We start from the raw sequence: 24,921 nt of genomic DNA on the forward strand, positions 1-24,921 counted from the left end.
TAGATCGTCCCACTGACCACTTGCCTGAGACCACTGTTTCACCAACCATTCTTGCATGGGACGCAGGCGCGCGTGGGGGACCAGGTAAATACATGTCGCCATCATGCCCAGCAAATGCATCGCTTTGCGCACCGTTATGTAGCGACCGGCCCGATATAGAGGAATTTGCAGCATTAGATTCCGAATTCTTTCCTCTGATGGACAGAATTGTGTGTTTAGGACAGCTCCTAGGAACTGTTTGGAGGTGCTTGGACCAGACTTGACTTTTTCTCGTTTATGGAGAAACCCAATTTGAAGAGGAGGTCGATAGTTCTTTGAATATTTGATCTGCAAATTACCGGGGTCTACCCCGTGATGAGCCAGTCGTCCAGGTAAGGGTACACTGGGATTGCCTCCCTGTGTAGGTGTGCCGCCGCCACCGCCAGTACCTTGGTGAATACCCTTGGAGCCGAGGCTATACCTTGAACTGGTAGTGCTGACTGTCCACCTTGAAGCGCAAGCATGTTCTGTGCGCTGGGAACATGGAAATATGAAAATAGGCATCTTTCATGTCCAATGTTGCCATGTAATCCCCCCTTTTTAGGAGGGGGATTACGTCTTGGAGAGTAGTAATGCGAAACTTTTGGGGCTTGACATACTTGTTTGCAGGCCGTAAATCCAATACTGGGCACATTGTCAAATCTTTTTTTGGCACAAGGGACTAAGTTGAATAAATACCCTTGTTTACCTGGTGTCCCGGGACGAGTTATATCGCGTCCTTTGCTAGAAGATTGGCGATCTCTTCGAGGAGGATCTTCTGGTGGTCTAATGAATGTACTTTTTGACGTGGAGGGTGATATCGGGGATGCTCTAACAGTTCTATGCAGTATCCTACGGACACTGTGGACAGCACCCATCTGTCTGATGTGATCCCTTCCCAAGCTTGGGTGAAGTTGAGAAGGGACCCTGAGAAGTGAGAAGGGACCCTGAATGGAACGTCACTGTTTTGCGGGAGGCGTGCCGCCGCCGCCTCTATTGGGGCTGCCTCTACCCTTACCACGTCCCCTCTTGTGCCCCTGCCATAACCTTGGGTAGACTGCTGGCTGTTATTCCATGGTGTACCCTCCCCTGGGAATAGTTGGAGCCTCTTAGTGAGTTTTGGCCGCGTGGGCGACGAAAATTACCATTCCCTCTTTGATTAGGAGGTTTGTTAGTTAACTGGCCCAGGGATTTGAGAGTCTCATTCATCTTTCGCATTTTTTAAGGCGTCCTCTACCACCTTACCAAACAGTAGATCATGCTCCACCGGTTTGTCTATTAACGATGCTTGTGTCTCGGGTTTAAACCCAGATTGTCTTAACCAAGCATGTCTTTTGATAACAGTGCTCTCTGCTATCAGTCTGCCGGCGTTATCCGCGGCATCAAAGGTTGCCTTAAGGATGCAACCGGACACGGCTCTTCCCTCCGACGCAACCTGCGCCTACTGGCTTTTAAAGGTTCTGGGGTGGAGTCAACGAGCGCTGCAACTTCTTCCCACTGATGGCAGTTTTAACTCGACAGTAGGGTAGTGGAGTTGGCAATCCTTGCCTGGTAGGCGGAAGTGGAGGCTACCTTCCTTCCTAAACCATAGATCTTCTTGCTCTCCTTGTCGGGGGGAGCTTCAGACGATAAGGGTGTTCCCGCCCTCTTTCAGGTATTAGTCACTACCAGGGAGTCCGGCTTCACTTGCCCCCTTATGTAGAGTGGGTCTGATTGGGCTGCCCTGAACAGTTTTTCAATTCTGGGGTTTACTGCCCTGGTGAGATTGGGATTGAGAAGGGAAGGTTCTATTCTCCTTTGTATTGACTTGAGAATAGGGATAGCCTGGGCAACAGGTCTCTTCTCTCCCACTAGGTCCTCGGCAAAGTCCCTCTCCTCCTGTGCTCCCTGCGTATCTATGCGGAAGTGTTCAGTCGCTCTAGATAAAACCTCATTTAAGAGAGGTTGTCGACAGGAGAGTCGGTAACCGGAGGTTCCTTGTCTACTGGGGAGTCTACTCTGTAGACTTCTGAGTCATCTTCTTCCTCCTCTTGACCCTCGTCATCCCCATAGTAATCCATTCCAGTATGGACGTCCAACGTGGCAAATTCTGGATCCTCATTAAATGATGGATCCTCATCATATTGAGAGTATGGCTGAACGTGGTAAAGGTCAGAAGACCTACTTTGCGTTGGCGCCTCAACTCGAGGTTTTTTACTAGGGGGTTGTGGGTCCTTAGACCCTGAGGGGATTGCCACGTCAGGGGTATAGACGAGTAAGTGTTGTGGATTTTTGGCATAGTAGTCTGCTAGGGATGACATTCTAGACATAACTCTGTCTATAGCCTCACTAGACCATTCTTTAGAGCTGGGGATTACCCTCTCCTGGGAGTGTTTCCCTGCTATATCCTGACTGGACCTATGGCCTTGTGCAGGGGTCTTGGATATTTTTTCAGAAGATTGTGACTTGTCATTATGTGTCTGTGGTGCAGATGAAGGCTGAGAATTCTTTTTCTTCTGTTTCCCCCCTCCCCGTGACTGGAAGAGTGCTTCCCCGGTGTTTTCACCTTATCGGAGCTCTTCGACATCTGGCGTTGAGATTCGGGGGTAGTGTCCCTTTCCTTAGCGAGTGGAGGTCGGGGCACGGGAGCAGCCGTTACGCGGTCTGCTGACGCCGACTCCTGGAGTGCGGCCTGGGGATGATGGTCGTCTTCGTCTCCCGACGATCGAACCTCCGTTACTTTAGAGAGCGAGGCACTCTTGGCAACAGTGGATGGTTGCCTGGTGTCATGCGGCGATCTTGATCGAGAATGTCCAGAGGACACTGATTCGGTGGACCATTCTCGGCGTGCCTCTCTCCGAGAACTCGACGCACGCGCCGAGTCTCGGTTGGACTTCGAGTGCTTAGAGGATGTGTTGTGGGTAGCGCTTGTGTCGCCGGGGGTGTTCCCCATAGCTGCCCTGCCGGACAACCTTCCGAGGTCGGGGACTTGCGCTTGGCTGTCTCTCGACGCCACGTTGCCCTCGCAGTACGATAGGATGGCGTCGCTGCCATCACTGAAGGCGCCCACTGCTTCCATGGCCTCTCGTTGCCTGGCATGGTGGGCCCAACGTTTGATTGAACAGTCCTTTAGAGTCTTCGGTTTAAACCGACTACACGCTCTGCAGTTCGCCTCGGGGTGGTCCCTCGGCAAGCAGAGGTTGCACGTGGCGTTTCTGTCAACCCAAGGGTACTTGCGGTTGCACTTGGGGCAAAATTGGAAAGGGGTACCCTCCATATGCACCTTGTGGCAGTGGGCTAATGATTGTAGGAATATATAGAAGATGTACCTATATATAAAGAGTGTAGAGTATGTGCCACCCCCCACTCTCCCTACTTGCAGGGCCGAGGCCAGAGGCTTTTTCGAGGCCCAAGTCTGTCATGCATCTGTCGACGGTTGATTCCTTCTCTGGGCCGACGTCGAGTGTCGAACTTCAGTGGCTCGACGTTGGGGTGGAAAATGGGGAAAATATTACAATATTTTTGCAAAATTGTGGCTAAGGCCAGGGATCTCCGCGGGATGCTTCCGACCAGTATGGCGGAAAAAAACAATCTGAGGGTCCTAGACGCGTGAGGGATCATGGGTACAGTGGACGTCACACTAGGGATAGTATTACTGGCACGCCCTGTGTCGACGCCCATTTTTGAGTTTTGAAAAACAAACTAATACTCTGCAGCTTCCACTAGATGTCGGCCTATGCACAGCATGTGATCTAAGCATATTCCACAAGCCTCAGAAATATATATATGAATAAAATCATATGCCATACATGAGGCAATGGGCCTTGAAGAGGAGGATTTCAAAACCCTCAAGGAAGGGGCGGATCCAACAGCCCTCAACATGCTGGAATTGGAGAAAAATAGGACATATGGCTAGAGCATGTAGACTCTGGCGCCGCTAAAACTCAGGACGTTGAACAGCTACACTCATAATGACGGGTTTTCAGGCGAACAAGCCTTTAAATTATGCAAAATTCTACTGTTGGAAATCCTCCAAGACTGATTGTGACAAACTTAGTTACATCAGGTAAGAAATATAAAGATGCTGTAATGACATCCACGACCGACATATGACCTACGGATTGCTGAGGCACAGCATGAAAGGAAACCTTCAAAATGTTTTAGGAATTAGAGAAACCGCCGAAACACACTGCAGGAAAATATCTGCAAAGATTCTGAATGGTGTGCCCGTATCCAGGAAACCATGGGCGACAAAGTAAAATTAATTAAAACCACCATTCAGAAAGCAAAAGTCCTTAAAGTACAGACTACCATTTCTAATGTGGCAGGAGTAAGGGGAGAATTCAATATCAATGATCACCTGGAGGTCCCAGTTTTCAATTTTAGGAGCATTGCGGAGTATGAACTAAGAATCATCTTTCTCAAACTTAAACCATCCTCTTGTAAATGGGATACCTTTGCTGCTACAACCATTAAGGTGTGTTTGGAACCTTTGATCAGCACTATCACCAAAATGGGGTTCCATGTGTTATTATACCTGCAAAAATATTGCCACACAAAAATGGTGCAGTTTTTTTAACGGCGATATTAACCCATGGAATGTGCGGGGGACACCCCTGCAACCCCCATATTGTTTTAAAAGGAGCAGGGGACACCCCCGCTCCCATTTACCCCATAATGTATCCCCACAAATAATGTTGCCTATGGCCTTTCCCAGCAACCAAATATATGGCGACATTATTAGTGGGGCTAATATTACCCGATAACCAAAATTGTTAATGCCTCCCTGAAGGAAGGCTATGCTCCGACACGATTGAAGGGAGCTTGGATCGCCCCTCTTCTTAAAAAGCAAGGTCTTCATCCTATGATCCCTACAAACTATAGGTCCATAACCAACTCCCCTCTCCTGCTAAAAATAATAGATAAGGTGGCCTATGAACAAATACTGGAACATTTAAAGAGTCACACTATTCTGAACACAATTGTCAGTCTGGCGTTCAGCAGGTTTCAGTACGGAATCAGAGCTGTTTAAAGTCCAATATGCTGATTAAGATAAGCCAAGGCGAAACCATGATGTTGATGGCCTTAGATCTGTCAGCCATGTTTGATTTAGTGGATCACCCATTACTTTTAAACAGATTGCAAGAAGTGGCCAACTTATCAAGTTGTGTCTAGGATGCAATCTTATTTTGGGAAACAGAACCATGAGGGTGTGCAGTAACACGGCAGAGGCACAGCAAGTCCCCCTGCGATTTGGAGTCCCGCAGGGCACCAGTTTATTGGCGGTTTTATATAATTTCTTTACTACGCCATTATTTCAGATGCTAGAAGAAACAAAGATCTGCTTCTCAAATTACGCGGATGACACCCAATGCCTCATTCCTCTGACATGAAACTACGACCAAGTGTGGTTGAAGAGATCTATGACCTCATTCAGGATTGGATGTGTATAAGTGGGTTGACTCTGAACCATGACTGAATTGATGATCATAGGCTCCAGTCCTAGACTGAATAAGTTGAGTGGAGGATATAAAAGCTTAATTGCAGATCATGAAATACCCACTAAAGACAAGATCAAAACGCTGAGGTTTTTATTTGATCAAACCCTTTGCATGAAAGCACAAGTGAGTAGTCCGATTTCATCATCGGGATTTAACTTCAGACTTCTTTCACATATTTGCCCATTTTTGTCACAATAAACTGGGGAAGACGGTGGCCCGAGCAATTATTGGATCTAAGATAGACTATTGCAGCAGCCTGCTGGCTGGGATTGGGAAGGGAGAAGTCGCAAGATTACAGGTAGTACAAAACAGCACCATCAGAGCATAACAGGGCTGAGGAAATGTTAGCATGTATCCAATATTCAGAGACGCCTCCACTGGCTCCCCATTGGAGGCAAGGATTGAGTTTCGGCTATCACTCAAATGTCTGGCAGGACAATACCCAAAAAAAAAAGAAAAGGAAACTAGGATTCTTAGGTTGAATTAACAAAAACTCTTAGAAGTACCAAGAGCCAATCTGGCTATGGTTAAAAAGAGCCCTATCTGGATGACAGCACCCAGGAGTTGGAATACTATGACCCCTGAGCTCAGAAGCTGCATGTCCCTGGACAGTTTTAAGAAAAAACAGACAACCCACCGATTTAGATAACTTCTGTGGCAGTACACCCAGCACCCTTTAGGCCCTGTGTTTTTGTTTTGTTCATAACTTCCTCCTAGGGACTCTAGTTCACGGCACCCGTATGCCTGCGGGCCACTTTGGTAGCGCCTAACATAAATAAAGTAAATGTAGAAGCAGAGGAGGCAAGCAACAACAGAATTGGCAATCTCCAAGAGGGGGACAGGATATGCTCCACAATACAGACACACCGATATTATGCCCAAGATCACGCGCAAAATCAGGCATTTGCACCACAACCACAGTAGTTTCAGCAAGTGCCAGTACAGACAATTGCCACAACTGCAACAATTCTAACAAGCAGCAATGCAGACACAGCAAACACCCATGCAAAATGCAACAGGCACCCACTCAACAAATACAATACATCCCTATGAAACAGACAGGGGAATCACAATGGCAAATGGACATGGGAGCATCTGAAGTGCCATCCAAAGTGGCTGATGTGTTTCGGGCGTTGCCGGTTTTCACTTTTGCTGCTCTGCCTGAGTCAAATCACCGTCTGTGAGAGGAAGCGACCTTCTAGTGTTTTTGCCACAACACAGATAAGGACTTCGTGCCTATGTGATCCAGGATACAAGTAATCAAACTTTTGCTGGACTTCTAATTCCTCTTTTAGACTTTGTGAACTCTTTGTGACCCGCGGTGCTCCCGTGGCTCACTGTGTTACCACAACTTCTTTTCTGCCGCTTACCTGAGTTTTCTTCTTCTTGCAGCTCTTCCCGCGACTTGGCCCACCAGCCCGCCCTTCTACCATCTCACTTCCTATATTAAGTAAGGTACGCACGCACATCTGAAGTGCCATGCAAAGTGGCGGTTGGGCTGTTAGGCCGCTGGGGGTGCGGGTAAGCAGAGAGTATTTTTATTTAAAATTGTATCCTAGATATTGGTAAAATCATAGCAACCTTTTTACACCTTTGTGGCTGGAGTTATAGAGCTACTCACTAGGCGGTTCAACTTCACCTTCCAACTTACCAACACAGCAATTCCTCACTTGCTGTGTTCAATTCAGCCACTAGATTAGTGCTTTTACTACCTAGGACTGTGATTCATAGCTGTGTGATTAAAATTAAATTACTCCCCAACAATGGTGAATGGTTTGCGAAGTGGAAAAAAATTGAACATGGGTAAACTGAAAAGTTCAGAAATGGAGTGCTCTGCCATTGCCCTACAGCTGATATAGTGGCTAACTCCCCTATTCCTGAAGCGGCGAACGAAGCGAACAAACCAGTCCCCACCATACCGATAGATGGAGGGGCACCTAGCAGGGGAGAAGTCTCTGCGACTTTGAAAACTGCAATATGTGAGAAGGGGGACGTTGACCCGGTTACTACCAACTCAGAGGTGGTGAATAATTCCCTCCTCCCTGACACAATGAAAGAATCTTCCCCCTCCACTCTCTTTAGATAGGGTTCACAATAATTTTGGAGCGCAGCCTACAGCTCCACAACAAGTGGAAATTGCACAAATTGAAATCAAGACTAAATATAGCGGACCTCCACACAAGGTACATACTCCTTCTGATTGTGAAACTCAGAGACCACCTAAAGAACCATTGCATCACTTGAAAGTTATGGGGTCCCTATCTATAAAAGAGGCAAATAAAATCTCCCCAAGTGGATGGACAAATGATTGTGTGAATTTGGATGCAAGTCTCGATAGAGACGAAATTAGAAAATAAATGGGAGTGGAATGCTTTGACAACAATCTTGCTGATTTTTCAATGTTAGCTCCAGCAATCGAATCTGAATTAGGGAAGCAAATTAGACTCTCACATGAGCCATCCACCCCTGTAACCCAAAGAAAATAAGGGGTTGAAAATGTTTTTCTCTTTAATAACATAACTACTCATATACTGTGCCCTCCCATTATACTGCTCATAGAGAAGTTCGGGAAATAGCATCTTTTCTCCAAGAATTTCATCAATGGCTGCCATAAATTTGCAGAATAACAGTTCCCCCATTTCCGAAAAATCAATTGGACAGCACTCCCAGGTTTCTAATAACCCTGAATGCTCCATAGACCCACAATTCCAAAACAACGAGCCAAAGAATGATGACCACGGTCGACCCGTAGATAAGCAACAATATAGTCCAGAATCCTTTCCAGTAATTACTCGGATTCTTAATCTGCTAGACAAGGGCCATGAACTCATGGGGTAGTCAGACTGTTACAACTACAAATGACAGAACTGATCGACAAATTAAGTAGAATTGAGGGATTGCTTTTTACTTGTGATGCGATTTCTGATGCATAAGCGAGATGAGAGGGCAGCAGCTAATACCATTGCCCCTCAGACCAAATCCTTTGTTGATGCAGCGGCTGCAAGTCCTAAGCTGAAGCCTCTTGCAGAGCAGGGTCCAGATCAGTCTCTCCCGCAAACAAAATTGCAGAATTGACATCATTAGACAAAGAGATGGTTTCAATTCATGAGATCCAACTAAAGTTTAAATAAAATGGAAGCCTCCACCCCACACGACACCCATGAGAGGTTCCCTTGGACAGCCCTTCTGCTCTTACCGACCTTATTGATCTAACTGGGGAGTCCATTGAACTAAAAGGGACTCAAGAAATGCCGGTCTTAGATAGTCAGTCAGAAAAGGCTCCTACGATTCCCCCAACGAGAAAAGAAAAAAGCTATGGCAAGAGCAGAAAAGCGTAAATTATTTGACAAAAGAATGAAGGGAAAAGCAGAAAAAAATATTTAAATAATCAAGCACTAGACAAAACAGACAAACAATACACACATAAAAGATATATGTAACCTGTCTGGGGGAGATACAATTATTGACTTGAATCAACAGAATGAAGAATCACAAGCATTGCTCAACCTTTCTGAGCCAAAACAATGGCTAAATCAATGAAAAAGGCTTGACTTGGTCTAAAAGATCCACAAGGTATTAGAGGTACGATAAGACTAAACCCACCGAATACGGGTAAGGGTGAAAAAGAAAAAAAAAAACCTAACAAAGGGGATGCTCCATTAACTAAGAGAAAAGAAATTGAGACTCTAGCATCTCCTTCAGTGATACCAATCTCTACCCAAAAACAATCTGTATTATCAAACTTTTACCCCATGTTGGGTATTAAGAAAACAGAGAAAGTAATCATTGGTACAGTCAGCGACCAATGTATAAAAGCCAAAAGCAAACCCACAAAAACCAAAAAAAAATGGGCAACAAATCCCTCCTGCTGTTCGAACGCCCAAAATTGATGGTGAAAACGATAAAACTAGTGAGGAGGGGACCGGAAGCTTGCCCTCTTATGGTACACTGAATGGACAGGCATTTACAGCCCCTCAAGTGGCGAGTGGCGGCGCCCTAGCATTTGCACCACCATACTCTGCCTCCCCTCACAATTCAAACAAGCTAAAATCTGCTATCTTGATGGGATGGGAAAGGGATCCTACCCGACATGGAAGGCTCGGTTGAACCATGCCTTTCTGCTTACTATTCTACAGGAGATTCCAGCCCTACGTATCATAACATCTAATGATATTGATTGCGTAAAATTGGCATCTGTAAACAATAGAATGATTTGTAAATGTATCTCTCCCTTTATAATGAATCTTATTTGGGAACAAAGGGATGATCTCAAATCAATTGGTTTACTGCCTAATCTGTTTTCCTCACTTGAAGGTGCTACAAGTTTTGTAGAGACTCTCCCTCCTCCTGTTGAGGACACCTCTGCCAAGACTACTCAAGGTGATTCCTCTAACAGATATAAATACAATGAAACAATTTATGGCCTTTGTGTCGGCTCTTAAAGGGAAGGCATGGATGGATCCTCGCACATAGCAAACGGGTTCCCAGTCCGATTCGATAAGAGATTCATAGCTCCGCTAATTTGCACATTATTTCCTGGAATTCTTGTGGACTAAACAACTTTAAGATGTGGTGCAGGACTAACGTTCACCCAAAGCCCGATGTTATCTTTCTGCAAGAAACCATGCACCAAACACTTTACAGTCGAGGGCTATTTTGCCTTTATTCAGGTGGATAATCAGGGTTTTTTAGGAAGACCATCGGGCGGCCTTGCCATCCTGATTAATACTGCCTACAAATGCTCTTCTGAAATGGTTAGCAATTCTGACACACACTACTGGCTACCCAATTAATTGGTGACGAGGATCCATCCATAACTCTCTTACTGATTTGTATCTATTGGAACAAATATACCACTGCATTACCCGCTTTCCTTGAAGAATTGAATCTTTATTAGAGGTAGAACTGATAGTAAATCCATCTGTGAGAATAATTGTTGGTGGTGATCTGAATTCCTTTTGTTATGACGTGACACTCCACTCAGAAGCTATGGCGAAAAAACTCAAAATTGTTGAAGAAAAACAAGCAAAAATGGATAGATTTTTTTCTAGATTGGGACAAGCAATCCCCTGCTATTACTCTAGAGCCTTATAATTATACTTGGGCATGGGGAGACAGTAGCTCACTGATCGATTTTTTCTTTGTTTCTTCAGGGCTTTATCGGTACTCTAATCCGGTAACTATTATCAATCCGGCTCTGGGTGATCATATGATTATTAAATTGGTACTACACATTCCATTTGCCCGTTTCTCTGAAGAAATAGCTTTAACTTTGATTGAACGTGATCGCCAGTCTCTGTCTTTAAGATGGAACACCACAGTCTGCAATAAGCTCCTAAAATACATTGAATTGGACAGCAGAATTATAACCAGGATAGGTGCAGGGGGATCTAGTCTGATGGACGTAGAAACTAGGAATGCCACCCGAATCCAAATTCACCTAAAAACACTGGCAAATGAAGGTATTATGCATGCCCAATCATAGGTTAGCAATGTCCATTCCTTTAATATGCGTTTAGCCGCCCTCAAAACTGAAAAAAAACTCATTTATTAGGCATTTATTAAGAACTAATTTCCATTCGGAAGAACTGAGGGAACAAAGAAAGATCAAACAAACCTATAAAACAAAATTATATGGATGGGAAGAGAACTGCATTATGAGGACAATCAAAAAATGATATACCATCTTCTAAAACATGATACCAGGCAAGTGTGGTCAATCTTCCACGCCTTGACTTCCGGTACTGCCACTGTGATTGAATCTGTAATCACTACGGAGGTATGGGCGTCGCATATAAAGGTTAAATATCAGCTACCAGATTGTTTTGCCTCGCTCAAAGGTGGTGAACCCAAGCTGCAACCAGGCATGCAATCTATGTGGTCGATTATTCATATTGTCAAAGCTATAGGGAAATTAAAGAACTCAAAGGCCCCAGGGCCTGATGGCCTGCCAGCGTGTGTATATAAATCTGATCCCCAATTCTGGGCTCAAATTCTTAAAATTCACTTTGATATGATTATCCACACTGGTATAGTTCCACATTCCTGGCGTTCAGCTCCTATCATTCCCATTTACAAAAAAGGTCCCCCAGATTCTCCTACAAATTATCGTCCAATTGCACTTACAGATGGCTCTTCGAAAATATTTTCCTTACTACTGCTTCATCAATTGCAAATACACATTGACCAACAGGCACTACTGTCACCTTGCCAGGTGGGTTTCCAGAAACAAATTGGTTGTCCTTTGAATGCCACCATTCTATCTCCCCTCCAGGCCCAAACCTCAATCAAAAATAAGGCCTGTTTATATGGTCAGTTTAGATCTAACTGCAGCGTTCGACAGCGTGATTCGAGAGATTCTCTGAGGAAAAATGGGCATCCCCGTCTATTTGGTAGCCCTTATTGCGCTACTCCATCATAATACTAACTATCGCGTTCGCTTGCATCGAGAAGGGGCACTTACTAACCCCATTCCTAATGAAATGGGGGTAAAACAGGGGTGCAATATGGCAGCAGTACTATTTAATTTATACCTCCTGGGTTTAGATGATTTTTTGCAAAAATGCAGGGACTTTTCTACCCAAACTAGGCTCCATCAAATTGGACTGAATGGGATTTGCGCATGATCTTCTGTTTTATGACAGAACCCCATTTGGTCTGCAAAAAAAATTAGCTCTATTTGCGGAATTTGCACATGAACATAATCTATTACCCAATCCGTCCAAATTTTATATCTTAATTTTTGCCGACGGCAAACGGAAACCCACTAATTTTGCTTGGACACTTAACCGCATCAATATTGTGTACGCCCCTTTGGTTGGCTATTTGGGTTATCCACTTACAGATACCTATTCATTGAATATGTGGAAGAACTTCTTAAACCAAAAAGTTAAAATCCTGTCTTCACAGATGAAAATCATACTCCACAAACATTGCATGTTTTCCCGTTACCCCTTATCCAATTCTACTTAAAGTAGAACTCATCTTATTATATACATTGGATATTTGTACCTTTGAGATCAAGGACTTTCTTGATGTCCTACAGGGGAAACTATGGAAAAATGTTCTAGGTCTAGCACTTTCTATTCCCAATGCATTGATAGGCCATGAGCATAACTTGTTAACCATTCCAGTCAAAAGTAACTGGAGAAGCATTAATAATTACATAAAAATACTTGATCCACCAAAAAACACATTATATGTGGAGCTTAATAAAATCCTTGGCGACCCCAGCATTCGATCTTTGAATAAACTCACCTCAAAACTTCAGATAATTCTTAATGCGATTAATAAAACCCCAGAATCCATGAGCATGTGTCTACCTAGTCAAAAGAAAAAAATATCAGAGATACCATTGGTGCATCATGCTAGATCTGATGGGGTCCTACTCCTCCTATGAATACAATCTTTTTCGGAGGAAATGGGGTGACAGACCCAACTATCTAATTCAATTCCCCTCAGCAACCACAAGAAAAACATACCTCCGATTTAGATTAAATCAATTTTCTACTTATTCGAGAACTAAGTATTGGTATAGATGCCATAGAACTATGGGTTCAGGTATATTTCGCTTCTGTGTGTCGGATGAGAGCGAAACCCTGAAACACCTGGTGGTTTATTGTAATTTCTTTGTGCAACCTCACACTCAAATTTTTGATTGCTGTTCATTGAATAAATCTCCTACTGCCAGGGAGTCTTTATGGAAACGATGCATGGAAGGATATAGTCAACAAATTACCTAGAAATTGATTGACTTAATTGTAATTATTGAGGTTAAACTGTATGAGGAATTACCGACTGAATAATTAGGCACATCATGATTAACAACTTGTACTGAGTACAGTGTCAAAGTAGAACTTGTACTGACTAAAAAAAGGCCACACAGGTAATCAAACTAACTACTTGCTTTAAGTAATAGATCACCTTGCTTTTTTGCTTTCTGGAGCTTAAACTGACAGGCCACATAGGTTACCAAATTCAAAACTACAAAGTGAAAATTATAATGCTCCAACACTGTTTGTTGACTTTAGTCTCGCTTCAAATTATTCGTTTTTTATACGCTAATTATGTAATGTTTTTAATATTTGTAATGATTTTGTTGAATGATTCCAGGAATGTGCTATTAGTACGTTATATTTTTTCTTTTTATTGGACATATGTATTGTATGAAAAATTGTTTTTGTAAAGGTTTGTACTTGAATAAACCAAAAACTAAAAAAAACAGACACGGGAGCTACACAAGTAGTAAAACATAAATTAGGGAGTGTGACTGTGGCAGGAGAGAATCCTTTCACAGGCACAGGATTAATTTATACCCAGAATAGGATAGGGCACAGGACGACCTGATGTGTTCAGTACTATCTGTAACACCAGACCCCCAAGAGGAACCAATGGTCAAGGTGATGATAGGAAGCAAGACACTAATTTCTTGTAGACAATGGAGCGACTCGTCTGTGTCCGTGAGCCAATGTCGGGCATTGCCATCATTTTCTCAGGGATTGCTCAGGGATTTTGTGGGTCGACTAATTTAGTCCCATTTACAGACGAATTACCCATTTCTATAGGAGAACACAACATGTCTATGCCATTGTTATACTGTAAACAGACATCAGTGAACATACTAGAATGTGATTTAATGACAAAGCTTAACATGACAATATCTTTTACTGACGAAGGTATAGTGTGTTCAACCCCGGGGATACATTATATGAATGTGAAGGAACTTATATTAGCCTTTACAGGAAAGAAAGCCTTAAGGAGAGTTCCTCTAGACAAGGAAGTATTGTTATATGGCATGACAGTTTTACTATCATGGTTACCTGAATTGGCAGGTAAAATGGTAAGGATACCCGATACATTTTTGCTCAGGCCAGAAATTCCTATGGGTAATGAGGAAGGGCAAGTTATTCCTTTGGAACTAGAAGCAGCAGTGGTAAGAGAAGAAAGGGTGATGCTTCATGGGGCAGATGATGAGGGAAGGGAATGGAGAACAGCGATAGCCCTAAATGAAGGATATAGACTGACAGACTTGACAGATTAAGAACTGTTATGGGATGACTCTTCAGATGAGTTCGTATTAAGTCTCACTTATTGGATTCAAGTTGAGAACATAGAGGTACCACAGAGAATGGCGTTGGTAAAAAGAAAGCCATCAAATTTTCAGGAAGACGTGGAAAAGGTGCCAAGTATTGTATGGACACCAAGTCCATATGATGTGGGAGCAGTGAAAATTAAGCTTAAACCAGGAGCTATTTTGCGACGTGCAAAACAGTATCCAATGTTCAGAGAAGCAGATGGGATATTCGAAACTATATCTGCCCTAATAAAAAAAGGCATTCTAGTACCATCAGATTCTCCATGGAACACAGCTGTGTACTCTGTCAAACAAATCACAGGTGGGGGAATTGGGGGGTTGTGGAGATTCATACAAGATCTTCGCCCCTAAATAATATAGTCGAAGGAGTTTCCTTTAGTTCCAAACCCTGGGACAATATTGTGCAATATCCCGTCAACAGCTAGGTATTTTACCGTTGGCGATTTAAAAAAAATGTGTTCTCAATTCCTCTACATGAAGACTCGCAGGATTGGACATCCTATTTTTTTTTAATAAGAGTCCTTCAGATGTACTTGGGAAATGTTTAGCACGAAAACGCCATAATTCAATACGTAGATGACATTTTAGTGTGCAGTGAGACTGAAGAAAAATGTAGAGAAGACTGTTAAACCTATGACGATACTCGCAGAGAAAGGGTACAAAGTAGACAAGGAAAAATTACAATATTGTCAAGAAGAAACTTTGTACAAAGGACAGTTAATCTCGCATGAAGGAAGAAAAGTGACATCTGAAATTATGTGAACCGTACAGCCAAAAACAGACAACTGCAGAAAGGTTTAGGTCTATGCAATTATTGCAGGGCCTGGGTATTTGACTACAGCACATACATTTGACCACTTTTAAAAGTGCCTAAAGAGGCACATGTAGCTAAAATTCAATTAGTGTGGACAGAAAACATGACTGAAGGATTTAATGAATAAAAAAACCTGGTCAGTACAGCTCCTGTATTATGGATTCCAAAATACAGTAAAGAATTTTACTTATTTTCCCATTCAAATGGAGAAGTCATGACAGCAGTCCCTACACAGAAAACGACATTAGGAAATGTCATAAACCATTAGTCTATTACAGTGGGATTTTAGATCCAGTGATGAAAGGACACTATCCCTGCAAACAGTCTTTGGCAGCTGCTACACTTGCCATAGAAAAGGCTTCAAATATAACTATGGGGTGTTCCGTAACTGGAAGCCCACGGCGGGGCAAGGGCGCGTTGTTTAGCGCGTTCCCTGGAGGGAATCCTCGTTTCCTGGTTTGGCCATGCCCCCCCTGGGCTTACCAGCGCCTTCCCAGCCCCACAGAGGTGAAGCCCGCGGCAGGGCAAGCGTGCAGTGTTTAGCGCCGCGTGGTGTTCAGTGCAGCGGGAGTGTGAAGCCTCGAGGGACCAGCACTGGACATGGGACTCAGAATATGGAGGTGAGCACGGGAGGAGGTCCGCGATCGAGGCGAATGGTGGGCCTCTGGAAAGGTCTGCTGACTCTATATCCCTGTTTCCCCCGCTCCTATTCTGCCCTCCACCCATTAGTCACGAATCCCCCATGCAGAAATCTCAGCGCAAAACTTTGGTATTAAGGAGACAGCGCCCTCAGGGGGGGGGGGGAGACCCCCAACCACCGCAACGGGCATCATCATGGGGGCCATTGGGCCATTTCAAGGTTTGTTTGCCACTAAGTCTATCTTCAATCAGCCCTGGTCTACCCCTGGCACCTCAGTAGTGATACATAATCTGCCCCCAAGTAACGGCCCAGGGTTTACGGTCGGAACCACCTCTGGAAGTAAGGGAAGTTTCTGGCGGCAATCCAGAATTAAGTCTATCTTTGACCCAAACTATGGTTGTGGTCCCGGCCACTACCATCGATCTCCTTACCCATGGTACCCCCTCAGCCCTTGTGCCATCCCGCTTGGCTGCAGGGGACAGTCTGATACAAACTGCTCAAAGGGGCAATCTCTCCTCAAACTCCCATAACAGCTCATGGAGTTAAACTCTCGTCTACAAGTTCAGGGGCAACCCCCCCCTCTGTGTGACCCCTCTACAGATGGTCGAGGACATTAACCGAATAACTGCTGACAGTAACCATGAGCCCATTTTGACCTCTGGCCTATTCACCGAGGAGGTGCCCCTCTATAGGGGGTGTGGGTGTACCCAAGTTCTGGCGGAACTGGCCATCATTAAGGATCTGCTACAAACCCTGCTTGAGGCCCAAAGGAAGGGAGGTGGAATTGTCCAGGAGGAGGAGCCCATGATCACCACCTCAGCAGCTGAAGGGCATAAGCTGCCACCCCTGGAATCTCTACCTGCACAGGTCCCTTTGGTACTGGCCACCTCCAAAGGGACTGCTGTTCACCAAAACCTTGCTCTGGCCTCTGCCTCCATGGGCCCTGAATGCACTGAACCCAAAGTTCAGGGTTCGTGGAAGTCAGGGGGTCAGCTCAAGCTTCCTGAACAAGGAAAGCCCAAACGCTCTATAGTCTTTCTTCAGGAGGTGCCCAAACTGGCAGTAGACCAGAAGGAGCCAAGAGACGCTCTACTTAACAAATGTTTATTTTGGCTGAAAACCTCAGGGGGTTGCCCGTTTGTATGCAGAGAGGCTTTGGCGGGGTGCAGCAGAATTACCAGTATGGGCAAGAACACCCTAACAGTATTAAACTGACTTTCTGGGATCAAAGTACAGCGCTCAGGGTTTTGGGAGGTTGTGGACGGGCAGGCCAGTCATCGAAGAGTGGGATCTCAATCAGTACGCCCCCTTTTTCCAGCTCGGTTGCCCCCTTCAGATCTGCCATAGCAAATACTGGGGTCTGTTCCAGCAATAGCTCCCTCTCAGGGGCTAATCTGACTACCTTGGGACTGAGGCACCATGGGTATTGGCGGAGGCAAGGGGATGGTGGGACCGGATTATTTGCCCAAAGATATGTTTAGGGTTTTCAAGGGAGGGGTGGATTGTTTGCACTGCCCCGTTGCTTTCTATGTTGTTGATTCTTTGTAATTCTGTATCAGAATTGTACGCTCATTTTTAGAAGTGTTTTTGTAGGATGTACTTTTTGATGGTCTTTTTTCGGCCGAATAAAGTTGTTTGACTGACTGTTCCGTAACTCATTTGTAGAGCATGCATTATTTGCAATTTTCGAAAAACCTCAAAGTACATTGACTACTCAGAGGATTGGGGTGATTATCTAGAACACTGCTATCAAAATTGTTAGGTGTAGCACAGTGAATCCAGCAACGTTTATAGCAAAACCAGTGGGAGAAGATGACGATGTGCATCACTGTTACATACACTGAATGCTATAATGATATTCCCCATGTTAGAGGGAAGCTCTAGGAAAGGCGACTGGGGGTGGTTTTCATTGATGGTTCATCTTGAATCTATCAAAAAATGGGGATGAGATATTCAGGCTCAGCAGTAATAAAGCTGACCCGAGCAGGTACATTTGAAGTATTGATAAGTAGAAGATTGCCATCAACCTATTCAGCACAGGCTGCAGAATTAGCTGCGCTTATTGATGCACTACACATTTTTGAGGATCAGGAAGTGACAGTGTACTCTGACTCCACCTACGTGACATCAACTCTACACTAAGGCCTGTCCAGTTGGCAAAGGAGGGGCTTCCTCCGCGCAGACAGCATTCTAGTGCAACATGCGGGGCTATTCGCAAAGTTCATTGAAGCCTTAAGCTTACAATCTCTTGCGGGAACAAAGCCGCAGACTTAAAGGCTAAACGTGCCGCATATTATTCAACCATAGTTGAAAATGAGATAAATGATACAAAGAAAGCAGCAAGGTGATGCAAGTTGGTTAAAGAAGGGTTTACCATGAGGTCCATTGTACAGTTAATTGAGATGCAAGGACGAGCATCGCAAGAAGGAAAGGAGCTATGGAAAAAGCCGGGGTATTCTTTATCCCCCACTGAGGCAATTTGGAGGCAGGACAGTACAGGAAAGCCAGTTATGCCTCTAGCATTGTTGAGAGTAGTGTTGGAGCAGCTCCAATACCCAGCGCATGTGATTCGAGAGAGTCTAGCTGCTACAATAGGACAAGACTGGTTTGTACCGAACCTCAGTCAACATGTGGCACAGTTCACTGTAAACTGTATTGTGTGCCAGAAATTTACGGCAGGATGCACCCTGCCAACGGGGAGAGGAGTAATCCCTAGACCTAATGGACCCTTCCAACATCTGCATATAGATTATGTGGATATGTTGCAAATGGTTATCGGCGTATGTTAGTTGTAGTATGTCCCTTTTCTAGATAGATTGAAATTGTCCAACATGATGCACCCTTTGCCCACCCAGATGCGGTTTGGTTCTAGAAGGAAACTGCTTTCCCGTTGTACAAGTGGTACTGTAGGAATAACAGGGAATACATAAAAACATAAAATCATTCAATAAGATTTAGTTACTGACCTGTAACTAGTACTCCAGCAATGCCATCTTTCATAGAATGAATAATTCGCTGTTGTCCGTCTGGGTATCCTCGGAAAACAAATACAGAGAAGGTAAATGGGACCAACAACTTGTAAGGGCAGGGGTAACCCTCTCCAGGTATTGTGGGGCAATTACACAGTTTGCTTATGAATATGGAGATGGCACCATGGGTCCAACGTTAGAGGAATAAGCTCTGAGTGAGGCAGGCTGACCCATATGGGGCTGAAATTTGGGGCCACGCATAAAGAAAGAACCTTTCGTTATAATGGGATTTCTTCAAGGGTACGTATGTCATTCTGGAATGGTTATGGAATACCCTTGTTCTAAGTGTCAGTAGGCACACTAGATTGAAGTTAGTTGAACTAGAAATCTAGCAAGTATGCGTATGAGTTATACATATATTATAATAATGTTATCCTAGTTGTTTAGCGAACACTACATTTTTCATCTTGCGTGTTTGCGCTGATTTTTTTTATCAGGAATTTTCAGCAAGTGCTACATTTTTCTATCTTTTCGGGCACTTGTGCAGAAGTTTTGTTTTGCAAAGTAGTGTCTATGCACTCTTTATACACTACGCCTTTTGTGGTTGTCGTGTTGTATTTTTGTGATCTTTGTGTTGTAAGTGGCTTTCCTATCACAATTTCCTTTCTGTTTTGTGTGGAGAGATGTGGTGATAGGTTTAGTGGCGAGGTGGTTGGTGCGTTAGGGTTACTTGTAAGGTTAGTGACCTGTTTAGTTATTTATTCATGTGTTTTCTTCTTTGATATTGGATGTAGTATGATTGCTCACTTTAAAGAGACGGGAGTGTCCTGTATTGGGGTGAGGTTGTGCCGGGACGTGGCAGGTCCAGGGTTTGGGTGTGGCAGGCCCTTACAGAAGGTGTATGGTTTTTGTATTGATGGTTTTAGTTTTTTAGTTAAGCTTTTGCTCAGAGAGAGCAGATTGTGCTTGGTGGTGGCAGCCCTAAGGTCTTGGCGGGCAGACCAGGACATAAGGTGTTTTAAGTTTCTCAAAGGCGATTCCTATATGCACATGGATAGTTTCCTTTTGTTTTATAAGGATGTAACCTAGTGCCACTGTTAGTATTCTATCTGCTATGTGAGCTGCGTGTCTGTCTTAGACAGGAGCTTGGAGTGTTCGAGTGAGGACTGGAATGGGGTGAGTGTGAGGGTTTCAGGATTGACAGTTAGTGACCGGCAGGGAGAGAGCCAAGGGTAACAGCAGCACATCATCCGATCTATCTAACCGTTCCTCCTACTGTAACTAATAAAGACTTACCTTTTGATAACCCTGGCTCTGGAGTGGTTCCCGAGTATCCTGCATGTGAAAGATTTATATTGTTGATCTTTTGGACTACACCTCAAAATGGGTGGAGTGGGGTGTTGAAGGCACCGTCACTGCTGGAAAAATAGTGACGTTTTTGAGTGAGATCTTCAACAGGGAGGATGACCCTTGAAGATTGTGTCTGACAACGGGGCCCAATTTGTTTCAACAGAACTCCAGTCATTTCTGAGAGAGAGAGAGAGGGCAATAGAACATAGGACCATGTCATTGTATCATCCCATGGTGAATGGACTTGTAGAGAGGATGAATGGTTTTCATTACTTCATGGGTACGTATGTCATTCTGGAATGGTTATGGAATGCCCTTGCATTCAAGAACTATGGGTTTTATTATGTTGTTGGTCCCTGGATGCTGTTACTCTCCGGGGGCTCCTTTCAATAAACTAGAGTTTGAAATATACTTTGTTACGCCTCGTATATATTCACAACACCTTTGTGTGATAGAAAATGGGTTCCTCAAAAAGAACCTAGGCCTCCCACCTGGAACCTCCATGATGATCCACGAGGAAACCGGGCTAACCCATCTGTCCAATGTCGGTGCACTAAAACCAGGGCTCTACTTGATTAGGTTGTGGTCTAGTCCAAGAAGCAGTTTTGGATATCCTTGGCCGAGAGTGTGGGTCAACACTTCCCTGGTGCCTGCACATGAAAAAAATCCACAGATCGTATTACTAGCAGCCTAAAAGACAGTCAAGGCAGATTATAATCTTAAATGACATTGTGACACCTTGGCTGCCATTGTTAGATCAGGATCATTCGGCTTGTACTAGGAAAATAAAAGTGTTAAAGGCTTTGAACCTTACCGTGATTGCATGAAACCTAAATTATCTTGTATACTGTACATGAAGTTCAGATTTTACATGTCAGCCGTTGCTTATAGAACTAATATGTGGGACCCCAATACATCAAATATGTGTATGATGTGCAGGAATAGGATAGAAAATGATGAACATCTAGTTTTAGTTTGTCCAATCTATATACAGTATAGGCATTTGTATCTGAAGCCCATGTTCTTATCTGCAGGAATGACAAGTAGAATTGATGCATTGTCACTGTGAAGAAGGTCTAATAGTCTAGCAATGGTGTTGCGGTCTCCAAATTTTGACACAGATCGTGGTTAAAAAGGGCAGCCCAGCTAAAACCAGGGACATAGGGCCTCATTACGAGGTCAGCGGTAACTGCCGGTGCCACCGGTGGGATGCAGCCGACCCCGAAACACAGTTGTCGGCTCCTGACTTCCCAGTGCCACCGCCACATTACAAGTCCCAGCGGCGAGGGAAGTCGGCCGCTCCATGGGAATGGGGACTCCGAAAGCACCGGCACCCTTGCTAACGGTGACAGTGCTTCCGTGACAACTCTGCCTACCGAGGCTATTGCACCCGCCAGGCTCAGACCTGCTGGGCACGACGGCCCCTGCAGGCAAATTTGTAGTGTGGCTGCCCAGAAATAGGGGTGCTGGTAAGCTTACCGGCATCCTTATTTCCGGGCCACCACACTCATAATGAGGCCCATAGTAATGGTTTTATATTTGCACTCTACCACTTTGAAGTGGTTGTATATACGGTTACAGTAAACTGGAAATTGTTTATACTCATTTCGTGCTGCTATTTACAACAATGGACCTTTTAAACTCAGCTAGCTTTTATGACAGTGCTAATCAATTTGGCCACTGTTTTTTAGCCCAATCATTTTCGTTTTGTCTTGAGCTTTTTTTAATTTTTATTTTTTTAACTGTTTTATGTTTTATATGGAATTGTATTTTCTATACTTTTATGTCATAATGCTGAAATAAAGTTCTTTGACTGAAGAAATAAAATACTCATCTTCCCGGGCATTGAAGGAAAGAGGCTAAAGCTCCACCCCAGGTAGCCATGTTTGATACATACATAAGCAAACATTGTGCATAACACAGGAATTGAAATGCCAGACTCACAGGGTGGCATGTTTGGCGCATGTGAATCTTTTGAAAGATAAATCTGAGAACTACAGTCCCAGGCAAGTAACTAAACCTTTCCCAGTACTGCATATTTTCAAGATTCACATGCTAGAAAAAAATACAGAGCAGTAAATGCTACTATGGGGTAAAGTGGGACAGGCTGGGCTTACCTTAAGCAACCAAATCCTGTAGCACTGTCTGAACGCTGCCTTATCCACTCTTAAGTTCACAAATACACAATAGTGTCTGGAGAATGGTGTGGAGTTGTTGAGATGGCTGCCTTGCAAATGTCTAAGAAGGAAACACCAGCATGGTAGTGGCCATTGCCATAGCACATGTCGAATGAGCCAGAACAAGTCCACCCAACGCATGTCCAGTAGAACATGGAAAGACAATCATTCAGAATGCCAACCCCTTGTTTTGAAATGGCCAGACCTTTAGATGGGTCATCCAAATCGATGAAAAGCTAGTTTCATCATTGCAAGTCTTTGTTGTGAGACAACAGAGCTTGGTGCAAATCTGAAGAATGTAAGGTCCTTTCAGCTAGCAGAGAGCAGAGGAGGGGTTGGCAAGAAGTTTGGTAGTGTAAGGCCATCGTCGAGTACATCTTGGGCCGGAGGCCCAGTTGTGGATGCTTAATTTCCCTGGGAAAATCAAGGATAGGGCTCTTAGAGGAAAGAGCCCTCATCTCTCCTACCCTGCTTGCGGATGTGATAGCCACAAGAAAAGAAAACAGTTATTCACTCTAGTGACTACTGTGCTTACTCCTAGTCCATAGACCACTTTGCTCCATACAGATGGGAGTCCATCCCACCGGGACGGAACCAGAGGCTTGTGTATCGCAAAAAGGTAGCTTACCCTTTAAATTTGTCGCCCGCAAGGGCGTGCCTGGATGTTCCCACCAACGCAACTCCTCTCACCAGCCTCGCCCATCATTGGCTACTACCATCTGTGGCAGACCAGAAGAAGAAGTTGGAAACACTGATATTTCTTGGGCTTTTCATTTAAAAAATAGAAAAACACCTAACTTGCCCTATTACTAAGGGAATGATCCCTAACTAACCAAACTAAGGGTGCTCGCCTGTCGTCAAAAGTCCAAATTAAATGTCCAAAGTCTACTTCTACCTCACCCTACCACTAGAACTAATAACTAAAGATGTACAGAATATATATCTTCTTGCACCTTCCCTAAACCAGGTTTCCTGGGCTTTGTTTCAGGGTTATTCCAATTGCAACCAGTTCTGGAAGTTGCAACGAATCCTTAGATGTCACTTCTCAACAAGGGAAGCCCCTTCCCATGAGGTCAGGGAGTCGAGCCCTCTATGCGATAGTCCATTTGGGGGTGGTGCAAAGCAGGAGGATCACATGGTGAGAGACTCCCCCTCTAGGGACAAGGACGACCATCTAGGAATAACAGTACGGCACCCCTCATCCAGAGCGCGATATATCCTTCTACCCCATAATCCACACTTCCATAACACCCACCTCCATGTATGTCTGCAAGACTGAAATCCCAACATTTACTGAGACGAGTAAGAATAGGGATGATTTAACAAGGACTTCCTTGAGATGTACTCAGATGAGGGGCGGAGCACTGAAGAATACTCAGAGAAACGTGAATTTGCATTTTAGTTGTCAGTGGCCCTTCTGAATAAAAACAAAGGAAGGACTTCAATTGGCAATCCCTCCCTGGAGGAACCAAAAAGGAGACAGCGTCTTGGTGCAGGAAGAGACCTTTGACCAGGATGCAGAGAGGGAGGCATCCACATGCTGTCGTACCTTGGAGGACTGGATGAGAGCCGGGCACAGTAGACGTCCAGGAGTTAGAGTGCCGTTGAAGGAAGATGTGCCGAATTCAAAGGACCTACAACTGCGGAGCCGCAGCAATACACCAGAAGCTGCGCAAGATTCAAACAGATAGGACCGACCAGAAGACGGCAGGTCAAACCCCGAAGGTACAGAGATTACCGGAACAGTTGGTGGGAGTGTAAAAGGGTTGAAGAGGCAACAAGCGGGAAACCAGAAACAAGTTTTCTATACAGGGGAAAGAGGGAAAGTCACCTTAACGTACAAAGGGGCACTAATAATCACACAGCAGCATAGACAAGAGGATCTGGGACCCGCAACCAAAAGGGAAGATGGTTGCAAATCTTCCTCATGGCAGCAATTGGCAAAGGAGTGAGCCAAATCTGTCAGAAGAAAAGCATAAAGAAGCACGGGTCTGGGACCCGTACCCACAAAAGAAGATTAACATAATTCTACATATTTGTGGCAGTACCTGGCAGGAGAGTGAAGCAGGTCCGCAGATCACAAACCAGAGGCAAACCTGGGTCTGGGACCCACATCTCTAAAGGGAGAATAGTACAATACATATTCGTGGCAGTACCTGGCAGGAGGGAGAACCAGGTATGCCATGCCAAATAAGTGAAAAAGGGCGAGGGCAAGGGAGTCATTCCCCCTGGTGCTGTGAACTGTGAAACAAAGCCAAGGAATCCAGAAGAAGGTAGTCATTCTCCTGATGACCAAACTCATACAGAGGATCAAACTAGTGATCCAGGGGGAAGGGAGTAATTTACCCCTGGAGTGAAGAAACAGAACCTTTTGAAACA

The 24,921-nt window shown here is 44.4% G+C and overlaps 1 protein-coding gene across 2 annotated transcripts in view; it reads right to left on the minus strand.

Annotated features, from left to right (window-relative positions):
• PTAR1 (protein prenyltransferase alpha subunit repeat containing 1) overlaps positions 1 to 24,921 on the minus strand; it is a 523,154-nt gene that overhangs the window by 23,600 nt on the left and 474,633 nt on the right. Inside the window, exon 7 of one of the 2 annotated variants that reach the window (XM_069625790.1) lies at positions 12,802 to 12,820. The exons of the other annotated variant lie outside the window; for it this stretch is intronic. Within the exon in view, the coding sequence (XP_069481891.1) occupies positions 12,817 to 12,820 (4 nt within the window). The 3' untranslated portion in view covers positions 12,802 to 12,816. Of the gene's footprint in view, positions 1 to 12,801; positions 12,821 to 24,921 lie in introns of those variants that run through there. 2 annotated transcript variants of the gene reach the window in all.

The sequence above is a fragment of the Ambystoma mexicanum genome, chromosome 6p (genome assembly GCF_040938575.1).
Source record: "Ambystoma mexicanum isolate Mex_15411 chromosome 6p, UKY_AmexF1_1, whole genome shotgun sequence".
Classification (NCBI taxonomy): Eukaryota; Metazoa; Chordata; class Amphibia; order Caudata; family Ambystomatidae; genus Ambystoma; species Ambystoma mexicanum.